The sequence below is a fragment of the Lepidochelys kempii genome, chromosome 10, assembly GCF_965140265.1.
Source record: "Lepidochelys kempii isolate rLepKem1 chromosome 10, rLepKem1.hap2, whole genome shotgun sequence".
NCBI lineage: Eukaryota > Metazoa > Chordata > Testudines > Cheloniidae > Lepidochelys > Lepidochelys kempii.
The window spans coordinates 31,579,688-31,602,991 of NC_133265.1; the positions used below are offsets into that span (position 1 = coordinate 31,579,688).

At 43.6% G+C, this 23,304-nt stretch overlaps 2 protein-coding genes across 4 annotated transcripts in view; one reads left to right on the forward strand and one right to left on the reverse strand.

Annotated features, from left to right (window-relative positions):
- SNRNP25 (small nuclear ribonucleoprotein U11/U12 subunit 25) overlaps positions 1-23,304 on the forward strand; it is a 176,133-nt gene that overhangs the window by 58,072 nt on the left and 94,757 nt on the right. The gene's annotated exons all lie outside the window — the stretch shown is intronic.
- Positions 1-23,304, reverse strand: part of RHBDF1 (rhomboid 5 homolog 1) — a 116,337-nt gene that overhangs the window by 56,087 nt on the left and 36,946 nt on the right. For all 3 annotated transcript variants that reach the window (XM_073362664.1, XM_073362661.1, XM_073362662.1), the window contains exon 2: positions 4,856-4,997. In XM_073362664.1, coding sequence (XP_073218765.1) covers positions 4,856-4,975 — 120 coding nt within the window. In that variant the 5' untranslated portion in view covers positions 4,976-4,997. The remainder of the gene's footprint in view (positions 1-4,855; positions 4,998-23,304) is intronic.

A 23,304-nucleotide genomic window follows, 5' to 3' on the forward strand; every position in this document is an offset into this window, starting at 1 on the left:
TGAACAGAACAGGGCAGTTATCAAGTGGATCCATCCTGTTGTCCAAACCCAGCTTCTGGCAGTCAGATGCTTAGGGACATTGAGAGCACAGGGTTGCATCCCTAACCATCTTGGCTAAGACCAATAGTTGGACTATCCTCCATGAACTTCTCTAATTCCTTTTAAACCCAGTTATACTTTTGGCCTTCACAACATCCCCTGGCAATGAGTTCCACGGGTTCACTCTCCATTGTGTGAAGTACTTCCTTTGTTCGTCTTAAACCTGCTGCCTATTCAATTTCATTGGGTGATCCCTAGTTCCCGTGTTACGTGGGGGTAAATAATACTTTCTTATTGACTTTCTTCACATCATTCATGATTTCATAGATCTCTATCGTATCACCCCTTTGTCATCTTTTCTAAAATGAACAATCCCAATCTTTTTAATCTCTACTCATATGGAAGCTGTTTCATACCCCTAATCATTTTTGTTACCCCTCTTTGTACCTTTTCCAATTCTGATATTTCTTTTTTGAGATGGGGCAACTGGAATCACATGCAGTGTAAAAGTGTGGGTTACTATGGATGTCTATAGCGGCATTATTATGTTTTCTGTCTTATTATCGATCCCTTTCGTAATGGTTGCTAACACTGTTAGCTTTTGGGTTTGCTGTTGCATATTGAGCAGATGTTTTCAGAGAACTAGCCGTGATGTCTCCAAGATCACAGTTTGAGTGATAACAGCTAATTTAGTATGTATAGTTGGATTATGTTTTCCAATTAACATTACTTTGCATTAATCATTATTGAATTTCATCTGCCATTTTGTTGCCCAGTCACCCAATTTTGTGATATCCATTTGTAACTCTTCAGTCTGCTTTGGACTTAACTATCTTGAGTAATTTTGTATCATCTGCAAACTTTGCCACCTCATTGTTTACCCCCTTTCCCAGATCATTTATGAATATGTCCTTGGGGGACATCACTATTTACCTCTCTCCATTGTGAAAACTGACCATTTATTCCTACCCTTTGTTTCCTATCTTTTAACCAGTTACTGATCCAGGAAAGGATCTTCCCTCTTATCACATGACAGCTTACTTTGCTTAAGAGCCCTTGGTGCGGGACTTTGTCAAAGGCTTTCTGAAACTTCAAGTACACTATATCAACTGGATCATCCTTGTCCACATTTGTTGATCCTCTCTAAGAATTTTAATAGATTTGATGAGGCATGATTTTCCTTTACAAAAGCCAAGTTGACTCTTCCTCAAATATCATGTTCCTCTATGCGTCTGATAATTCTGTTCTTTCCTATAGTTTCACCAATTTCCCTCATACTGAAGTTAGACTTACCGGCCTGTAATTGCCAGGATCACCTCTAGACACTTTTTTAAAAATCAGCTTTGCATTAGATATCCTCTAGGCATCTAGTACAAAGGCTTATTTAAGCAATAGGTTACATACTGCAGCTAGTAGTTCTGCAATTTCATATCTGCATTTCCTTCAGAACTCTTGGGTGAATACTATCTGGTCCAAAGGACTTATTACCATTTAATTTATTCCAAAACCTCCTCTATTGACACCTCAACCTGGGACAGTATCTCAGATTTGTCACCTAAGGAATCTCCCTCACAGCCTCTCCAGTGAAGACAGATGCAAAGAATTCATGTAGCTTCTCCACAATGGCCTTGTCTTCCTCAAGTGCTCCTTTAGCACCTGGATCATCCAGCGGCCCCCTGGCTGTTTGGCAGGCTTCCTGCTTCTGATGTACTTAAAAAAAAAATGTTGCTTTCGTTTGCGTCTTGCTAGTTGCTCTTCAAATTCTTTTTCAGCCTGCCTGATTACATTTTTACACTTGACTTGCCAGAGTATATGCTCCTTTCTAATTTCCTCATTAGGATTTGACTTCCAATTTTTAAAAGGATGCCTTTTTGCCTCTAACCACCTCTTTAATTATGTTGTTTAGCCACAGGGGCATTTTTTGGTCCTCTTACTGTTTTTTTGTTGTTTTTATTTGGTGTATATATTCAGTTTGAGCCTCTATTATGGTATCTTAAAATATTTTCCATGCAGCTTGCAAGCATTTCACTCTTGTGACTGTTCCTTTTAATTTTTTTTAAACTAGCCTCCTCATTTTTAGGTAGTTGCCCTTTTTGAAGTTAAATGCTACTGTGGAGGGTTTCATTGGCATTTTCCCCCCTACAAGCACATTAAATTTAGTTACATTATATTCACTGTTACCGAACAGTTCAGCTATTTTCAACTCTTGGACCAGATCCTGTGTACTTTAGGACTCCATGACTTAGGACTAAATCAAAAATGCCTCTCCCCTTGTGCATTCCTGGACTAGCTGCTCCAAGAAGCAATTGTTAAAGGTGTCTAGAAATTTTATCTCTGCATGAGGTACATGTACCCAGTCAATAAGGAAATAGTTGACATCCACCATTATTATTGGGTTTTCTGTTTTTGTAGCCTCTCTGATCTCCCTGAGCATTTCACAAACCACTGTCACCATTCTGGTCAGGTGGTCGATAGAACATTCCCTACTTCTATACTCTTATTATTCAAGCATGGAGATTAGTTCCACATGACTTTCTCTCGAGCAAACTAGGAAATGCATTCTAGATGAAGTTACTATAAAGCGGGGGCACAACTGGTTGAAAGACTGTACGCAAAGAGTAGTTATCAATGGTTCACTGTCAAACCAAAAAGTCATATCTAGTGGGATGTCAGAAAAGTCAGTCCTGGGTCTGGTACTATTCAATATTTTCATTAATGACCTGTATAATAGAGTGGAGAGTATGCTTATGAAATTTGCAGATGACGCCAAACTGGGAGGAGTTGCAAGCACGTTGGAAAACAGAATTAGAATTCAAAATGACCTTGACAAATTGGAGAATTGTTCTGAATTCAACAAGATGCAATTCAATAAAGATAAGTAAAGTACTTTGCATTTAGGTAGAAAAAATCAAATCATAGAATATCAGGGTTGGAAGGGACCCCTGAAGGTCATCTAGTCCAACCCCCTGCTCGAAGCAGGACCAATTCCCAGTTAAATCATCCCAGCCAGGGCTTTGTCAAGCCTGACCTTAAAAACCTCTAAGGAAGGAGATTCTACCACCTCCCTAGGTAACACATTCCAATGTTTTACCACCCTCTTAGTGAAAAAGTTTTTCCTAATATCCAATCTAAACCTCCCCCACTGCAACTTGAGACCATTACTCCTCGTTCTGTCATCTGCTACCATTGAGAACAGTCTAGAGCCATCCTCTTTGGAACCCCCTTTCAGGTAGTTGAAAGCAGCTATCAAATCCCCCCTCATTCTTCTCTTCTGCAGGCTAAACAATCCCAGCTCCCTCAGCCTCTCCTCATAACTCATGTGTTCTAGACCCCTAATCATTTTTGTTGCCCTTCGCTGGACTCTCTCCAATTTATCCACATCCTTCTTGTAGTGTGGGGCCCAAAACTGGACACAGTACTCCAGATGAGGCCTCACCAATGTCGAATAGAGGGGAACGATCACGTCCCTCGATCTGCTCGCTATGCCCCTACTTATACATCCCAAAATGCCATTGGCCTTCTTGGCAACAAGGGCACACTGCTGACTCATATCCAGCTTCTCGTCCACTGTCACCCCTAGGTCCTTTTCCGCAGAACTGCTGCCTAGCCATTCGGTCCCTAGTCTGTAGCGGTGCATGGGATTCTTCCGTCCTAAGTGCAGGACTCTGCACTTATCCTTATTGAACCTCATCAGATTTCTTTTGGCCCAATCCTCCAATTTGTCTAGGTCCTTCTGTATCCTATCCCTCCCCTCCAGCGTATCTACCACTCCTCCCAGTTTAGTATCATCCGCAAATTTGCTGAGAGTGCAATCCACACCATCCTCCAGATCCTTGCACAAATAGAAAATGGGGAATAACTAGTTAGGTGGTAGTACTTCTGAAAAGGGTCTGGGGTGATAGTGGATCACAATTTGAATATAAGCCAACAATGTGATGCAGTTAAATAATGACTAAATACCATTCTGGTAGTGGTGTAGTTCTACCCGGAAAGGGAGAAATTTCCAGTGGGTTGGGTGAATGTCGACGTGGACATAGACGTCCTTCATATCAAGAGCTGCAAACCAGGCTCCATGGGGAAGGGAGGGGATAATAGATGCCAGCATCACCATATGGAACTTATTACGTATTTAATTCTTAACTGCCTTTTATCAATAGTTATTGTACAGGCTATTCCTACCTTACTTCCTGTACTAAACACCTTCTCACTATTTTTGTTGTTGAAGACAAGTTTAAAAAGAAGAGTTCACTATCAACTATTTATGAATTGTTAATTTCATCCCTTCCTCACTTATTAATGGAGCTACTTTCTTCCCAGTTCCTCTCTGCCCTTGATATATATGTAACCGCCCCATTCCCATTTTTTCATTCTCCCTGGTACTGTAGTCCATTGTGTGGCTCTTAGGATCCACTGGGTTGTTGCTGATTTCCCATGCTCCTGGCATACTGACATGTTAACACTCCACTTACTCTTCATCTTTTCTTTCCAGACAACCCACCTTCTGCCTCCCTTTGTCTGTTGGAAGGTACAATTCAGATCACCTGACTTAAATGAAGCTCTCGTTTCCATCCTTACCCCTGTAACTTAATAACCATTTAATATGCCCTACCTGTTTTGTATCTAGGAGGCCTAGACCATATAATGCCATATAATAAAGTATCCCTAGACCATATAATGCAAACAGGCTCTCAACACAGTAGAGTCCAAAGCTCTAAGCATCCAAATCCCTTCCCATTGTGCGTACAGACTACATTGAACTCACATATTCATTCCTTATGCCCCCTCCCCGATCTTTGTACATTACTCATACCAGTACCTGCACAAAGGTGGGCTCCTCAGGCATTGCCACAGAGATGGGAACCGGTATGTCGAGTTTGAGCCATGGCGGCTTCTTCCGCTGTAAACTGCTCGTGCTGTCACGCCGCACTTCAGACATCTTCCTGTCTCAGTCCTCAGGCCTGAGGAAAAGGGAAGAGATCATTGAGTTTGGAAGGAGTCCATGCCGTTCATTGGTCAGGCAGATCTCGCCTTTTATCATGCATACAAAGTGGCTATGAGCAGCTACCGATTCACTCAAATCCTGTCCCTAGTTAGCTGATTTGCTGAGTACTTTCTGTGACTAATCTGCTGTTGCAGTTTTGTGAGCAGTTTGCTATGGGTATTCAAGAGTCACCTTCCCAGCAGTTCTGATAAGTTCTGATTAGACACACAGATCACATGGCATGTTTCTGTTCTCCAACAGGAGGAAGGGAACACCTAGAATCAGGTTTCCAGAGTGAACGCTAAGTTGTTGTTTTAAAATTCACTTTCCATTAACACTGTCTGAGATTTGCTTAATAGCCACTATTTCCTCAAGGACTGAGGATGGATTACCGCTTATTTGGACCTGGGTCCAATTCAACCAATGGGCCCTCCCAACAAATCAAAGCCATCAACCTCACTCTGAAAACTCCTTGTGATTCATGTCCATTCCCTAGCCGAGCCTGAGCCAAGAACTGTATTTCTGACTTTGGCAAACACTAATTAACTATTATTGTCTTAAAATTCAATTTTATTTAACTGTTTTATATAAAACCCAACCACATACTGACCTCAGAAAAAATGAGCTCAGTGTGCAAACTACAGAAGCTCATCAATTCCAGGTTAAATCCAGGACAGAGTGTAGTCATATGGGAACAGTACAGAAATAGCATTAAATAAAAATCACTGTGGTTAACGAAATGTTTTAACAACAATGTGACAAATTACCATCTTACCCACTTTACTAGAGGTTATGCCCTTTTTCCCTGCCCTTTGCCTTTTTGGGTTGAGCTCTTCCGGGCAGGGATTGTGTTTGGAAAGTGCACTGTGTGTGCAACAGAAACAGAAACAAATCATCATCCTCCTCAAATATTCCTATATACAAATTTACAAACATGCCGAGCCCTTCATACAAATTTGTTCTCTGTTCCAGCATCCTCAGTGCGGTGGGCTGAGGAGGATGCAGAAACACAATGTTTGTATAAATACAAGCTAGCAATTATTGTATTGTGTACTGTGGCCAGTTCTGGGCACCACATTTCAGGAAAGAGGTGGACAAATTGGAGAAAGTTCAGGAGAAGAGCAACAAAAATGATTAAAGGTCTAAAAAACATGACCTACGAGGGAAGATTGAAAAAACTGGGTTTGTTTAGTCTGGAGAAGAGAAGACTGAGGTGGGACATAACAGTTTTCAAGTACATATAAGGTTGTTACAAGGAGGAGGGAGAAAAATATGAATATTTTCTCAGGCCCAATTCTCCTTGCACTTACCTGGGTTAGAATCACAGAAATGTAGGCCTGGAAGGGATCTTGATAAATCATCTAGTCCAGTCCCTGCATTGCGGCAGGATTATCTAGAGTAGACCATCTCTAACAGGTTTTTGTCTAATCTGTTCTTAAAAACCTCCAATGAAAGATGGAGATTCCACAACCTTCCTAGATAACCTGTTCCAGTGCTTTTCCACCTTTACAGTCAGGAATTTTTTCCTCATGTCTACCCTAAATCTCCCTTGCTGCAATTTAAACCCATTGCTTCTTGTTTTGTCCTCAGGGGTTAAAGAGAACAATTTATCATCCTCCTCTTTATAACAACCTTTTACATACTTGAAGACTTATGTCCCCCCTCAGTCTTCTCTTCTTCAGCCTAAACAAACCCAATTTTTACAATCTTTCCTTGTCAGTCATGTTTTCTAAACCTTTAATAATTTTTCTTGCTCTGCTCTGGACTTTCTCCAATTTGTCCACATCTTTCCTGAAGTGTGGAGCCCAGGGTTGGATGCTATACTCCAGCTGAAGCCTTATCAATACTGAGTACAGTGGAAGAAATTACTTCTTGTTTATAACACTCCTGATACGTCCCATAATGATCACTTTTTTTTTTTTTTTGGGGCAACAGAATTACATTGTTGACTCATATTTAGTTTGTGATCCACTATAACCCCCACATCCCTTTCTGCAGTACTCCTTCCTTAGGAGTCATTTCCCATTTTGTATTTATGCAATTGATTATTCCTTCCTAAGTTTAGTACTCTGCATTTGTCCATATTGAACTTCATCCTATTTACTTCAGACCATTTCTCCAGTTTATCAAGATCATGTTGAAATCTAATCCTGTCCTCCAGAGCGCTTGGTACCCCTCCCAGCTTGGTATCATCCACAAACTTTATAAAGTGTACTCTCTATGCCATTATCCAAATCATTTATGAAGACATCAAATAGTACTGGACATAGGACAGATCCTTGCAGGTCCCTTCCAGCTCAATTGTGAGCCACTGGTAACTGCTCTCTGAATATGGTTTTCCAGCCAGTTCTGCACCCACCTCATAGTAGGTTCATCTAGGCTATATTTCTCTAGTTTGTTTATGAGAAGGTAGTAAGAGACCACATTAAAAGCCTTACTGAAGTCAAAATATATTAAATCTGTTGCTTCCCCCGTCCACAAGGCTTGTTACCTTGACAAAGAAAGATATTAGTTTGGTTTGACATAACTTATTCTTAACAAATTCATGTTGACTGTTAACTTATTTTCTTCTGGGTGCTTACAAATAGAATGTTTGATCATTTGTTCCATTATCTTTCTGGGTATTGAAGTTAAGATGACTAGTCTATAATTCCCTGGATTGTCCTTATTCCCCTTTTTATAGATAGGTACTATATTTGCCCTTTTCCAGTCCTCTGGTATCTCTTCCATCCTCCATGAGTTCTCAAAGATAATCGCTGATGGCTCAGAGATCTCTTCAACCAGTTCCTTGTGTATTCTAATGTGTAATTCATCAGGCCCTGCTGACTGGAAGACATCTAACTTGTCTAAGTGGGGTTCTCTACTAATATCTCCATGGGCCCTACCTACCACAGGGAGGGTGAGGAAGAGGTGGAGCCATGGTCCATCCCCTCCACACAGTGCATGTGGAGGGGACTGTATGTTGAACCAATACCTTCAAATCACAATGTGTCCCTTTATCATTTGCAAGCATCTAAGACACAGACACAAATCTGGAGAGAGGTCTCCTCTCAGATTACTAAGAGTTAATTAATTTTACAAAATATAGTGCAGTAAATTCACTGGAAAATGACACCTTATCAAGGAATTAAAATTGAACCACCACTGCCAAGTACAGCCTATTTTTCTGCATTTCTGTAGTTTACTTGTGAGCTGTTCTGAGAAACAGTGCCATATAACTGTATAAATGGTTACAGTTATATGAAGTGTGAAGCGGATACGCTGGGAGAAATGGGTCACCATGAGCTGATGGATAGCGGCTTGGATTCAGTAGTGAGCCCAAGATGAACAGGAGAAAGACAGACACTGGGTGTCTTGCTTTGTGCTGGCTTCCAGCCCAGGCTTCTGGACCCTTGTGGAGTTGATGTCAGGGAACTGGACCTGGGTGAGCAGACTAGCCCCAGCTTGGCCTGGTTGAGGGGATTGCATTTCAGTAAAGTCTCAGGCCCCCCAAAAGGCCAGGGAATTAATAACTGAGCCCATGGAGTTGGCCATGCCCTTCATATATACTTTGTGGTTTGGCTAATTTTATTTTGTTGTGTTAAGGAACGTCTATCTTGTTTACCAAATAAAAAAGATTCCTGTTTCCTATTTCCAGGACTCCCCTGTGTTCGGAAGTGGTGAAAAATCACCTGTAAGAGGGTCCCAATGGTTAGATTATAAATTTCTAAAAACTGGACATGAACAAGGTGTCAGGTGGGGCTTGAGCTGACCATTTTATTTATTTTAAAAGGGACTCCTGATGTTCTGTTGAACCTGGCTCTTGTTACTCCTGTTGCTGCCTAGCAGAAGGGATACATTGGCAGAGTTTATATGAGCCATTTAGCGGATCTTAAACATAAAAAAGAAGCTTACAAGAAGTGGAAGGTTGGACATATGACCAGGGAAGAGTATAAAAATATTGCTCGGGCATGTAGGAATGATATCAGGAGGGCCAAATCGCACCTGGAGCTGCAGCTAGCCAGAGATGTCAAGAGTAACAAGAAGGGTTTCTTCAGGTATGTTGGCAACAAGAAGAAAGCCAAAGAAAGTGTGGGCCTTACTGAATGAGGGAGGCAACCTAGTGACAGAGGATGTGGAAAAAGCTAATGTACTCAATGCTTCTTTTGCCTCTGTTTTCACTAACAAGGTCAGCTCCCAGACTGCTGCGCTGGGCATCACAAAATGGGGAAGAGATGGCCAGCCCTCTGTGGAGATAGAGGTGGTTAGGGACTATTTAGAAAAGCTGGACGTGCACAAGTCCATGGGGCCGGACGAGTTGCATCCGAGAGTGCTGAAGGAATTGGCGGCTGTGATTGCAGAGCCATTGGCCATTATCTTTGAAAACTCGTGGCGAACCGGGGAAGTCCCGGATGACTGGAAAAAGGCTAATGTAGTGCCAATCTTTAAAAAAGGGAAGGAGGATGATCCTGGGAACTACAGGCAAGTCAGCCTCACCTCAGTCCCTGGAAAAATCATGGAGCAGGTCCTCAAAGAATCAATCCTGAAGCACTTGCATGAGAGGAAAGTGATCAGGAACAGCCAGCATAGATTCACCAAGGGAAGGTCATGCCTGACTAATCTAATCGCCTTTTATGATGAGATTACTGGTTCTGTGGATAAAGGGAAAGCAGTGGGTGTATTGTTTCTTGACTTGAGCAAAGCTTTTGACACGGTCTCCCACAGTATTCTTGTCAGCAAGTTAAGGAAGTATGGGCTGGATGAATGCACTATAAGGTGGGTAGAAAGCTGGCTAGATTGTCGGGCTCAACGGGTAGTGATCAATGGCTCCATGTCTAGTTGGCAGCCGATATCAAGTGGAGTGCCCCAAGGGTCGGTCCTGGGGCCGGTTTTGCTCAATATCTTCATAAATGATCTGGAGGATGGTGTGGATTGCACTCTCAGCAAATTTGCGGATGATACTAAACTGGGAGGAGTGGTAGATACGCTGGAGGGGAGGGATAGGATACAGAAGGACCTAGACAAATTGGAGGATTGGGCCAAAAGAAATCTGATGAGGTTCAATAAGGATAAGTGCAGAGTCCTGCACTTAGGACGGAAGAATCCCATGCACCGCTACAGACTAGGGACCGAATGGCTAGGCAGCAGTTCTGCAGAAAAGGACCTAGGGGTGACAGTGGACGAGAAGCTGGATATGAGTCAGCAGTGTGCCCTTGTTGCCAAGAAGACCAATGGCATTTTGGGATGTATAAGTAGGGGCATAGCGAGCAGATCGAGGGACGTGATCGTTCCCCTCTATTCGACATTGGTGAGGCCTCATCTGGAGTACTGTCGTTTTGGGCCCCACACTACAAGAAGGATGTGGATAAATTGGAGAGAGTCCAGCGAAGGGCAACAAAAATGATTAGGGGTCTAGAACACATGAGTTATGAGGAGAGGCTGAGGGAGCTGGGATTGTTTAGCCTGCAGAAGAGAAGAATGAGGGGGGATTTGATAGCTGCTTTCAACTACCTGAAAGGGGGTTCCAAAGAGGATGGCTCTAGACTGTTCTCAATGGTAGCAGATGACAGAACGAGGAGTAATGGTCTCAAGTTGCAGTGGGGGAGGTTTAGATTGGATATTAGGAAAAACTTTTTCACTAGGAGGGTGGTGAAACACTGGAATGCGTTACCTAGGGAGGTGGTAGAATCTCCTTCCTTAGAGGTTTTTAAGGTCAGGCTTGACAAAGCCCTGGCTGGGATGATTTAACTGGGAATTGGTCCTGCTTCGAGCAGGGGGTTGGACTAGATGACCTTCTGGGGTCCCTTCCAACCCTGATATTCTATGATTCTATGATTCATTTGTCCATCTCCAGCCTTCTCATGAAAATCTGGCAGGTGGCAGAAGACAGCAGCAGGGACAACATCATACGGGAGGGAAAACACATAAGGACAAAGAACCTCATCCAGTAAACTCTGCATCAAGCCCACAACTTCTGACTTTTAGACCAATATCCAGCGCTGATTTAAAGACTTCAATGTGATGGAGAATCCACCATGTCCCTAGGCAAGTTGTCCCAGTGATTAAATACCCTCACTGTAAAAAATACCCTATTTCCAGTTTGAATTTGTTTAGCTTCAGCTTCCAACCTGTGTGTTTTGTTTTGCCTTTAGCTCCAAGATTAAAGAGCCCTCTACTATCAGAAATGTCTTCCCCATGTAGACCATGATCACATCACCTCTTAACCTTCTCTTGGATAAACTAAGTACATTGAGCTTCTTTAGTTTCTCACTGAGGCAGGTTTTCCAGACCTCCAGCCATTCTGGTAGCTCTCTTCTGAACCCTTTCCAATCAGTCAACGTACTTTCGAATTGCAGACAGCAGAACTAGACACAGTAGCTAGTAATGGTCTCATTACTGCCATATAAAGAAATAATGCCACGTCCTTACTTCCACTCAGTGTTCTCCTGCTGCTACATGCTGATGTAGTCTGTTAGGCATTAAAAAGCTAGAGATTCCTCTAGCTCCAGGAATAGAGACCATCTTGCAACAGCAATCGTACCAGTCAACTAGTATGTACAATAACCTCCAGAATGATGCCAGCCACTTGCACTGCTTCACATACCCAAGGGCACCATAAAGGAATGTGGGTGTTAGTTCTCACGCACACCCTTACTGCTGTCCTTGGTGTCAGAGCTGTACTAATTCCAAGCCAGGACAAACCAGCCAGGGAGGCTGGAGATTAATACTGATCCCCAGGGTACAACAGAGCTAAACAAGGGCATCAGAGCATTAGTCAGAATAAGAGATGGGAAAGCACAATTACCAGACAGCCTTCTGCATTTTATCCTAACATGCAATATGCTGACAAATTCCCCATCGTTGACTAAGACTGGGAACAAGGTAGGTTTCTCAAGCTCTGGAATCTGAAAACATACTCTCAGTGCAGTTCAGAAGTGAATAGTATTTGTCAAATGAGCCTGATAAGAGGCCAAAGTTCCCTGAAACACTCTTATCATACAGCCACTGCAATGTGTGGAGGTGTCAGTCTGGTGGCTGCCTAAAAGGTCTTAACACAACTAGCCTCACATGTACCAAATACAACACAAGTATTTGTGGAAGAGCTTACATCACATGCCTCAGAAGCTAAATTGATAGCTTCTCAAGCAACTCTCTACTCTCAGCTGCATTTTCACTAAATGCTTAGAAAGAATTCCAACCCAATGTCATCTGGAAACCTTCTTGTCTGTTGTGTATAGAGCCTGTCGTTGGCTCCAGCAAAGCCTACAGGGCCAGTAGGGTTTGACTTAACAGCATAAATGCTTAAGATACTAGGAACTGATCAAAACCAGCACATGGCCCAAACAAGTCCTCAGGTCAAGCTGAGAATGCAGATGCATGAATCATCCCATATCGCGTAAGAGTTTTCACAGCAATCCTACAGTCTGGGCTATGCTTAGTCATATGGGCAAAGTCCGGTCCACACCCAAAAGGCTACTCTATTGGGAGGTGTAGCATGTTTTTGCTGGCACCTTCACATATTTTTCTCCCAACACTAACTGTACATGAGTCACCCTCTGTTGCAAGCATGGCAGCTACTTTACTACTTTGGAGACATCTGCTCAGGAATCAGTCTTCTTATGCGTCTCCCCCACAAAAAAACCCACTGAAGGAACATATAACTGGAGAGCAGGTATTTGTTTAATTGCAAAAGAAAGAGAAAGGAAGCCAGGACATTTAGAACAAGGTGTCAAACACTACAGAGAAAGAGGAAGTGGCTCCCAATTGTCTTTCTGATCGGGTTTCCAGGGAGCTAGCCCCTGGGTGCAGGCAGGTCAGCTAGACCTGGGATGGGAGTAATCTGTAAATTCATAGATTTTTTAAGTCCAGAAGGAACAATTCTGATCTCCTCATCTGACCTCCTGCATAACACAGGCCAGGGAATTTCACCCACTGATTCTTACATCTAGTCCATATTTTGTCATTGAGATAGAATGTACCTTTTACCAAAAAAAAGGCATACAAGCTTGATTTAAAGATTCCTAGTTATAGAGAACAAATTGCTGTTACACTTTTTAAATGAGAAAATACATGCTGGGCACCTAGTCAGAGAGCAGATAACTGGTGAGATTCTGTGAGCAGCAACCAGCTCCTGGGAGTATATTCTGATACAAGCAGAAGAATTTTGTTTCACTTGTGACAGGCGAATGGCTGAGGTTTCACCTTGATAGTTTTTGATGTGAATGGTGTGTGGGCTACACTTCGTTTTCATGGTCAGGTCATGGCCCACTGGTGCAGAAATGGTCCCACCCTCAGTTTCTTGGGGAACTGTGGTAAACATCTGTTCCCCAGTCTGGAAGGACTGGCTAGAAGTTGTAATAAGTGATGCAGACCGGCCTGCCACAGGGAACCCTCAGAGAGACCATCACAAAATGGTGGGAGGCTTCTTTCTCAGGGCTGCAGATGAAAAGGGTCCCAGTCTGAGGACATGAGTGAGCTCCCTCCTGCTAATCTCCTTATTTCAGAGGGTGACAAGGCATCGAGTCCTTCTGTGACATGGGAGCTGGGCTGTGGTCCTGTCATCATGAGTCAGGCTTTGCATCATCCAGACAGGTCTTCACCAAAAACAGCCGGGGACCTGATGCAGGTTTTTACCCCCTACTGCAGAAAATGGCATGAGGAAGAGGAGCAGCTTTACTCTGCCCTCTGCACTGCACTACCCCTCTCCATGCCAGGCCAGTGTGGGTCAGTGAATTTGTCATATATAGGATTGGTTTCATACTCTAACACCAACAGGAATACAGGAACTGCCCCATAGCTATCCCTTGGGTTTGCCAACCTCCTGTAATAGACACACTGCAGGTTGAATCACGCAATCCTAAAGACTTCCTATTGGAATTTGTTTTCTCCTGAATTGCTGCAAGCAAAAACACTGGGTAACTGCTGAGGCTAGCTCTGTGCCCAAACGGTCACATTTACTTTATATTGACTCATGGAAGAGACAGCTCCGGGTTCCCAAATGCCAGATGGAGAGAGTGGGGAGGAGGGGTGTGTGTGTGTGTGTGCGCGTGCGTGCATATGCTCACAACCACATTTCTTCTCACTCAATGCCAGAGGGAGCAGAGTGTGTGTGTGCACGTGAGAGCACAGGCAGGTCTGTGTTGGAGCAGCTCTGGGCTTTAGAACTAAAAAGGGGTCACCTGAAGCTCAATGGAGAGAAACTCAGACAAGTACATACAGTGAGGCAGCAGAACAAATCCTCCGGCAGGCTGTTGTGCAGACCTGAGGGGCAGACTCTGAGAACAACCTGCAAAGCAGGGACTCCAGGTAGTCGGGAAGGTATTGTTCAGAACAATCCTGTTTGACTGAGGGGTTGGCCACCCACAAACTTGCTCAGTTTGCAAACCCTGTGTGAACAGTCTTAAACTGGATTAGAAATGGCTATAACCGATTAAGTGAAGTTGATGACGAGCTGAAGGTAAATAAATCACTATAAGCTATTTCTAAACTGACTTAGAAGTAGTCACACAGGGCTTTGCTCTTGCTTAACAAACACTGCAAGTTTGTCATTCAGGGTGAATGCTCTCTAATGGGGAAGTAAGAGCCCCCAAATGCCTTCCAAACACTCAAAGGCAACCACTTTAAAACTGTACTGAGCTGGGCTGGTGACCTGCAAGTGGAAGGCTCAGGCTACATTAGCAATGTCCTCAGGCATCCATTCCCTATGGTAAGTAATAAAATGTTACAGAAATATTTATGGATTTGGAAAGAAGCGAGGTGATGTATTAATATGTTACAGTGATAATGGAATATCTTCTGTTCCAACAGTAAGTAGGGACGATGTCAAACAGCATCTACTTACATTTCAATAATTTAAAATCAGCAAGAGCATATAACTTGCACTCAAGACTTTTAAAAGAATTGGCCACAGAGCTCTCTGAGCCATTCGTGTTGACTTTTAATAAATGTTGGAACACTGGAGAAGTTACAGAGAACTGCAAGAGCTAAATGCCAATATTTAATAGGGGTAAATGCATAGCTATAGGCTGGTTAGCCTGACATTGACAGTGGGTAAAATCATGTAATGGCTGATACAGGACATAATCAGTAAAGAACTAAGAATAATAGCATAATGAAAGCCAATCATCTTCATTTTATGGAAGATAGAGCTTGTCCAACTAACCTGATATAATTTTTTGACGAGATTACAAGTTTGGTTGACTACGGTAATTGTGGTGACATACTTGGACTTCTGTAAAGCATTTGACCTACTATGTACCACAGTATATAGGCACTATACCAAGTCAACGACGCATATTAAACAGTGTCATTAAAACCTGGCTACTGGATAGATTGTTAATGGGGAATGACCATCAAGTGGGGGATGCTGCTAGTGGGATCCAGCTGTGATTGATTTTCGGACCAAATTATTCAATATCTTTATCAATGATCTGGAAGAAATGGCTTTATATGCCCTTGCTGTACAATTTTCAGATTGCACAAAGACTGGTGGAGTGGTAATAATGATAAGGACAAATCACAGATAGAATAAACTCACTGCAATTACCCAACATACATTTTAATATAGACAAATGCAAGCTCATACATCTGAGAACAAAAAATACAGACTGTGCTTAGCAGATGGGGTGGGGGGCGGGAACTAGATCCTGGAAAGCAATGACTCTGACAAGAATTTAGGGGTCATAGGGAAACCAGCTGAACATGAGTCCCCAGTGCGATGCTGTGGCAAAAAGGGCTAACTCAATCTCTGGAAGTATAAAGAGGGGAATACAAAGTAAGAATAAGGCAGCAGCATTACCTCCATAAATGGCATTGGTACTACCACTTCTGGAAACTGAGTCAAGTTCTAGTGCCCACACTTTGAAAAGGATGTTGAAACAAATCAGAAATGGCTCAGAAAAAAGATACAAGAACGATCTGAGGTCTGACAAACCTATATTGCAGTGAGAGATCAGAACTCTATTTTCTTAGCCTACTGATGATTAAGAAGTGAATTAGTTAGTTTCTGAGTATCTAAATGGGGAGAAGATTACCAACACTAGAGTCCCAGACACCTTGCTCTCCTCCGCATGGAGAAGCACGTGGCCAGGTAATGATGCTGGCTTTGGTGGCACCCAACTGAGAGGGCCAATTCGGGACAAAAAGAAAAGGAGGACTTGTGGCACCTTAGAGACTAACAAATTTATTTGAGCATAAGCTTTCATGAGCTACAGCTCACTTCATCGGATGCATTCAGTGGAAAATACAGTGGGGAGATTTATACACATAGAAAACATGAAACAATGGGTGTTACCATACACACTGTAACGAGAGTGATCAGGTAAGGTGAGCTATTACCAGCAGGAGAGCGGGGGGGGGGAGTGGAGGGGGGAACCTTTTGTAGTGATAATCAAGGTGGGCCATTTCCAGCAGTTGACAAGAACATCTGAGGAACAGTGGAAGGTGGAGGGGGGGAATAAACATGGGGAAAATAGTTTTACTTTGTGTAATGACCCATCCACTCCCAGTCTCTATTCAAGCCTAAGTTAATTGTATCCAGTTTGCAAATTAAATTCCAATTCAGCAGTCTCTCGTTGGAGTCTGTTTTTGAAGTTTTTTTGTTGAAGAATTGCCACTTTTAGGTCTGTAATCGAGTGACCAAAGAGATTGAAGTGTTCTCCAACTGGTTTTTGAATGTTACAATTCTTGACGTCTGATTTATGTCCATTGATTCTTTTACGTAGAGACTGTCCAGTTTGCCCAATGTACATGGCAGAGGGGCATTGCTGGCACATGATGGCATATATCACATTGGTAGATGTGCAGGTGAACAAGCCTCTGATCGTGTGGCTGATGTGATTAGGCCCTGTGATGGTGTCCCGCGAACAGATATGTGGGCACAGTTGGCAACAGGCTTTGATGCAAGGATAGGTTCCTGGGTTAGTGGTTCTGTTGTGTGGGGTGTGGTTGCTGGGGAGTATTTGCTTCAGGTCGGGGGCTGTTTGTAAGCAAGGACTGGCCTGTCTCCCAAGATCTGTGAGAGTGATGGGTCGTCCTTCAGGATAGGTTGTAGATCCTTGATGATGCGTTGGAGAGGTTTTAGTTGGGGGCTGAAGGTGACAGCTAGTGGCGTTCTGTTATTTTCTTTGTTGGGCCTGTCCTTAGTAGGTGACTTCTGGGTACTCTTCTAGCTCTGTCAATCTGTTTCTTCATTTCCGCAGGTGCGTACTGTAGTTGTAAGAATGCTTGAGAGAGATCTTGTAGGTGTTTGTCTCTGTCTTGAGGGGTTGGAGCAAATGCGGTTGTATCGTAGAGCTTGGCTGTAGACAATGGATCGTGTGGTGTGGTCTGGATGAAAGCTGGAGGCATGTAGGTAGGAATAGTGGTAAGTAGGTTTCTGGTATAGGGTGGTGTTTATGTGACCATCGCTTATTAGCACCGTAGTGTCCAGGAAGTGGATCTCTTGTGTGGACTGGTCCAGGCTGAGGTTGATGGTGGGATGGAAATTATTGAAATCATGGTGGAATTCCTCAAGGACTTCTTTTCCATGGGTCCAGATGATGAAGATGTCATCAGTGTAGTGCAAGCAGAGTAGGGGCATTAGGGGACGAGACCTGAGGAAGCATTGTTCTAAGTCAGCCATAAAAATGTTGGCATACTGTGGGGCCATGCAGGTACCCATAGCAGTGCCGCTGATTTGAAGGTATACATTGTCCCCAAATGTGAAATAGTTATTGGTGAGGACAAAGTCACAAAGTTCAGCCACCAGGTTTGCCGTGACATTATCGGGAATACTGTTCCTGATGGCTTGTAGTCCATCTTTGTGTGGAATGTTGGTGTGGACAGCTTCTACATCCATAGTGGCCAGGATGGTGTTTTCAGGAAGATCACCGATGGATTGTAGTTTCCTCAGGAAGTCAGTGGTGTCTCGAAGACAGCTGGGAGTGCTGGTAGCGTAGGGCCCATAAGAGTGTTTGAGGACAAGTTGTGAGCTCAAATTTTGTACAGTGCAGAAATATGGGGGTGGAATGATCCCATGGGACTGGAGGTGAGTCAAAACAAATTTCTTAGAAAGATCCTTGGTCTCCCAAATAATACCCTAGCTTCTGTGCTTAGAGCTGAGGCAGGAATGGATATTCTGTCCAAAGTCAATATTGTAATATTAATTTTTGGCTTCATACTCATACTATGCACCCACAGCCTTTGCCCAGGCTATGCTTAGAGGAACAGCTCAGCAGGACTTTCTCACGTAAGTTTCCTCAGTTAGAGCATGTTCAGAATTCTTTGCAGTCTTTATGTTTCTGAGAATCGGAAATGATTAGATTTAAGTTTAAAAATGTGAAATCCCTATTAAAGTTGAGAATAAAGGATATGAATAATCAACTAGATATAGCAGTTTTTTCTATTTCAAATGTCACACTGGCTCCCCTTGTCAAAAACAGACTTGTGTATGCCAGATATTTACCCAGTCCTTGTAATCACACACTCAGGAGCTCTTCATTTCCAATCAATGCAGACAACTTACTTAAAAGGCCAAGATATTGGCACTGAGAAATGTAAATGCCTCTGTCCATGCAGTTTAGGGCAGGTGGAATATTTACTTTATTATTTATTACATTGTAATCTGTGTTGTCATTTAACGTCAAACTGGCTTTCCATGTTTTTGTCCCAGATGCCTTTATCTATGATCTCTCAGAAAACAGAATATTTTTTAGGAACTGACAACGTATCGAGCAGTTACCCTATCTGCATAGTCAGCCACTAAAAGTAACGAAAAGGCAAGGAGCCTGGTGATTGTATACAGATTAATGGTGTATATCCTTTTTAATCCGTATTTATAAATATTTTAACATTTTATCCTTTTGGATTTAGTTTCAGTTTTTTGTAGTACTTGGTTTTCTGCACGCTGGCCCAAAACTAAATTGTTTATTAATAAACTATCACTTTTTCACTTCTCTTCTTGCAGAAGATCAGTGATCTCCAAACTTTTCAGGGTTGCACCCCACTCAGGAGTAAGGGGGCTGAGGCTGGGGCCACAGCCCTGGTGAGTGGAGCCCCGGGCGTGGGGCCGGCAGCTGGAGTCCCGGGCCGGCAGACAGGGCCAGGAGCAGAACTGGGTGGGCACTCCCTCCCTACCCCCTGTGGGGGCTATCCCAGGCCCCACCTGTGCCCCCTCTCCCCCAAAACGTTCCTCCCAGCCCTCTCAAAGGGGGCACAGTTTGGAGACCTCTGCAGTAGAAGCTCTTTGGGGAAGGCACTGCATGTTCACGTGTGTTTGTGTCGCACCCACAATCCTGACTGGGGCATGTGTGTGTGACTGTTATAGAAACATTAAATAACATAAGACCTGTGTATTATAAGTTATGACTTCATAACTTGTCTCATCTGCTTAGCCACCTTTGCATAAGTGCCTTATTGAATATACAGTCCAGTGTTACAGAAAGTGAAACATTTTGTAATGCTGTTGAATAATACATGAAATGGACATTCACACATTCACATTTACAATCTTCCTCATTCTCAAAAAATAGCAAGCCACTGGTCAAATTTTACAAAAATGTATGTAATAATTGTGCACATTTATGCTGAGTTTGCTGAAACGAGTGTTTGGCTTTTGCATATATTGTGAGAGAAACATGAATTAATGGGCTTTTTTTCCCCCTCTTTGCACTGAACAGATGTGATCATTTCCAATTACCAATGGGTAACTATAGGTCAGAGGTGGGCAAACTACAGCCTGGGGGCCACACCCGGCCCTCCAGCCTGTTTAATCCGGCCCTCAAGCTCCCACTGGGGAGCGGGGTCTGGGGCTTGCCCTGCTCCCACGCTCCAGCTTAGAAGCAGGGTTGAAGACTGCTCCGCGTGCATATGCCAAGGCTCCCAGAGGCAGCAGAATGTCCCCTGATCCCTCTCTCGCACCCCAACCCCCTGCCCCAGCCTGGAGCCCCCTCCCGCACCCTGAACTTCTCATTTCTGGCCCAACCCCAAAGCCTGCACCCCACAGCCAGAGCCCTTACCCCCTCCTGCACCCGAACCCCAATTTTATGAGCATTCATGGCCCACCATACAATTACCATACCCAAATGTGGCCCTCGGGCCAAAAAGTTTGCCCACACCTGCTATAGGTGGAGTGTGGACTGATGCTTATAGTTAAAGTTGCCTAGCATTCCCCTTTATGACCTCTATTTGAAGTAGTTGTCTATAACTTTTACAAACTAACCATTCAGAAGAAATTTTCCTGACTAATGGAATCCCAGGCTCTGTGATCAGCCCACACTCCTGTCCCCAGGATTCACTTGACCTCAGTGGTTGCAAGCTCAATGCAGGGCTGAGCTGCTTGCTGATGCATGGCATTGTTACTAGTGCCCCAGAGTTTCCAGCTTGGAGAATGCGACTCTTTCTCATGAGAAATTAACCTGCAGAAAGATGTAAACATTTCCTGGGTTGGGGCAAATGGTTCCTTTTCCATACTGGCCAGAAACATCTCTCTCAGGCATTGTGAGCCCAACAATGCTTCACTGTGTGTGCCCTGCACTGCACATGGGAACACCCTATCCTTCTTATTGTCAGCCATAGCTGGCCCTCCCAGGGACTGGAGGATACAGCTGGTTTGTCCAGTCACTTTGGAGAGGAGAGCCATTTCTGTGCATGCTGGGGTGCACTCTCCATGGAATAGACAGTGGCGCAGCCTGGTCAGCAAACTGCAGCCACCTCGAAGAGCTAGAAGGCTGGAGTCTAAGTGACAGACTGATGTGAGCAGCCGCCTTTGCTTCTCTCCCAGTGATGAAAGTCAGAGAGGGAACTTTGCATGTTTACCTTTAATAAAGAAGGGCCCATGCAGAGGGCAGCATCACCAGTCCCAAGCATTCAAAAATTGAGAGAGTCAGGCCCCCCGAAAAAAATCAAGATATTAAAAAAAAAAATAAAAATTACATTGCGTTCTTTGTACTTCCCTTCTGGCATGGGAACATTTAGGGTCCATGTTTCCAAGCTTTTTTCTGCACACAGGTTGGCTATAAAGTTTTGGGTGTTTTTAAACGAAAGCTAAGACTGTCACGAAAGCTCATGCTCAAATAAATTGGTTAGTCTCTAAGGTGCCACAAGTACTCCTTTTCTTTTTGCGAATACAGACTAACACGGCTGTTACTCTGAAACAGGTAATAGATGGACTCCAGCAACTGGGACTTTCAGTGAAGCACCAAATCTCACCAGACTGGAGATAAAATCATAAGAGTTGGCAACTATATGAGAGTACCCTGCAAAACGAGAGAGTTCCTGCTACCAAAGGTATGTCTATACCACACACAAAAGAAAACAAAACAAAAACATGGCAGCGAATCCCAGAGCCCAGGTCTACAGACTCATGCTCATGGGCCTCATGCTATAATGCTAAAAATAGCAGCAGACATTCCCGCTCAGACTCTGAAGCCCAGCAAGGGAAGGAGGGTGTCTCAGAGGGGATCGCTCCTGGCTGTACTGGGAAAGCAGAGACCCCTCCAAAGCTGCTCCACTTCCACCATTTGTTGGAGAACTGTATGCCCCACCTCCCAAGAATGTCACTTTTCCCAGCCAGTCCAAGATGCTAAACACACTGTAAGGTGCTAGTGGACAACTTCTCTCCTGAGCAGTCATTCTAGATGAGTAAACTCTAGATTACAGGGATTTTGAACACCTGCCTCTCGCCAGGTCACCAAACAGTACTGTACAGATCTTGGACCCAATATACTGGCGAGGGGTCACGTTTTCAGGAATCCATGTACATAACTTGAACACAGGTACCACAACTGTGCACACACTTGGAGAAGGTTTGTTACATTCACTCAGCTGGTAACTGCAAATCCACTCATGGTAATGACACACACAAATTCTGCATGTGAGCTTTGAGGCACAGTTTCTCAAGGTAAGATGCTTTAAGAACCCCTAGGCCAAAGTGAAGCAGTCATTGGGGAAAGCATAAAACCGAAATCTGCCACATCAGTGACACAATCCAACAAGGGGTGGGAGTTAGTGGGTTAAATCCTAGAGTAGGTGGTTAAGTCCAGGGATCCTCAGACAAAAGCCACTTCTAGGAAAGTCTCTAGTGACCCAAACAGAATGAAAACCTTGCTGTAGAATTTCTAAACCAATCTACACAATAGTAGGGCAGGAATCTTATTCTCAACCGGATAACAATTCCATGGAAAGTCCCTTCTTCCCTTTAAAGGCTACATGTTAGAGTAATTTCCATAGAACCCTATAGATTTTGTCACCATTACACTCCATGTCTCTTCCAGAGCCATATGGCCTGCTTTTGCTCAGTCAACCATTGTGTCATATCCTGTTACTGTGTACTCCTTCAGTCACGTCACTTAAACACCACTGTGAGACTTGGCAGCCTTCTACAAGGCTTGTCCAACTGGTCATTGTTGCCCTTAGACTCTTAGAACATCCTCTATCCTGAATGACAAAACTGGAGGGGAAGAGGAAGCAGTCCTGGCAGCCTGGGGGGAGGGGAGGTAAGGCACTCACCAAAGGCAAACCCACCATTCTGCTTGCTGTGAGGAGCTCACTCCATTTCCAGCTCCAAGGCCCCAGTGCTGCAGCTCCTGCCTTCCTCACTGCATGTCATGAGCTTGGGGAATTTGAGAGCACTCAGCATGTGGGAGCAAAGGATTCCTGCAGACTCGCTCTGGGTGGCACATATGGTGCATACTACCAGAGATGCCACAGCAGACGTATTCCCCAGGGAACAGAACAACTGTGTTTGTGTGAGAGGGAGTACAAATGTAATTGAGTGGATGTTCATGAGCATGTGGAGAGGAATGTGTGTAAATTAAAGGGATGGGTACATGAGGGTATGGGTGCACGTTTGTGTGTCAGGTTCATAAAACCTTGCAATTTGCTACATATTAGAGCTGGCTGGGAAAATCAGCTTTTTCCTTGTTAAAAATTTCAACAAATGAAAAATTTTGGTTTTTGTTTTCAACAACAGGAAATCACACAATTCTGGCTGATCAGGCAAAAATTTGGGGATTTTACTGAAAATTTTTGCCTGACTAGTTGAGATTTTTGGTTTTGGCTCCCAGAAACAAAAACAACAAAAATCGGCATTTGGGTTGGTAGTTTCCAACAAAAAAAAACACAATAAAATTAGTCAAAAGCAAAACATTTCCCGCTGACATTTCCATTTTGAAGAAAAAATTTTTTTCCGAAGTTTTGAATGAAAACTTTCAGCCAGCTCTCCCCCACCCACCCCTCTGAATGACCCCCCGTACATAACGAACGCTCCCTCATGAATGCACTCATGCACCACATACAAATCTCCTGTGTACCAAAACTGTATTAAC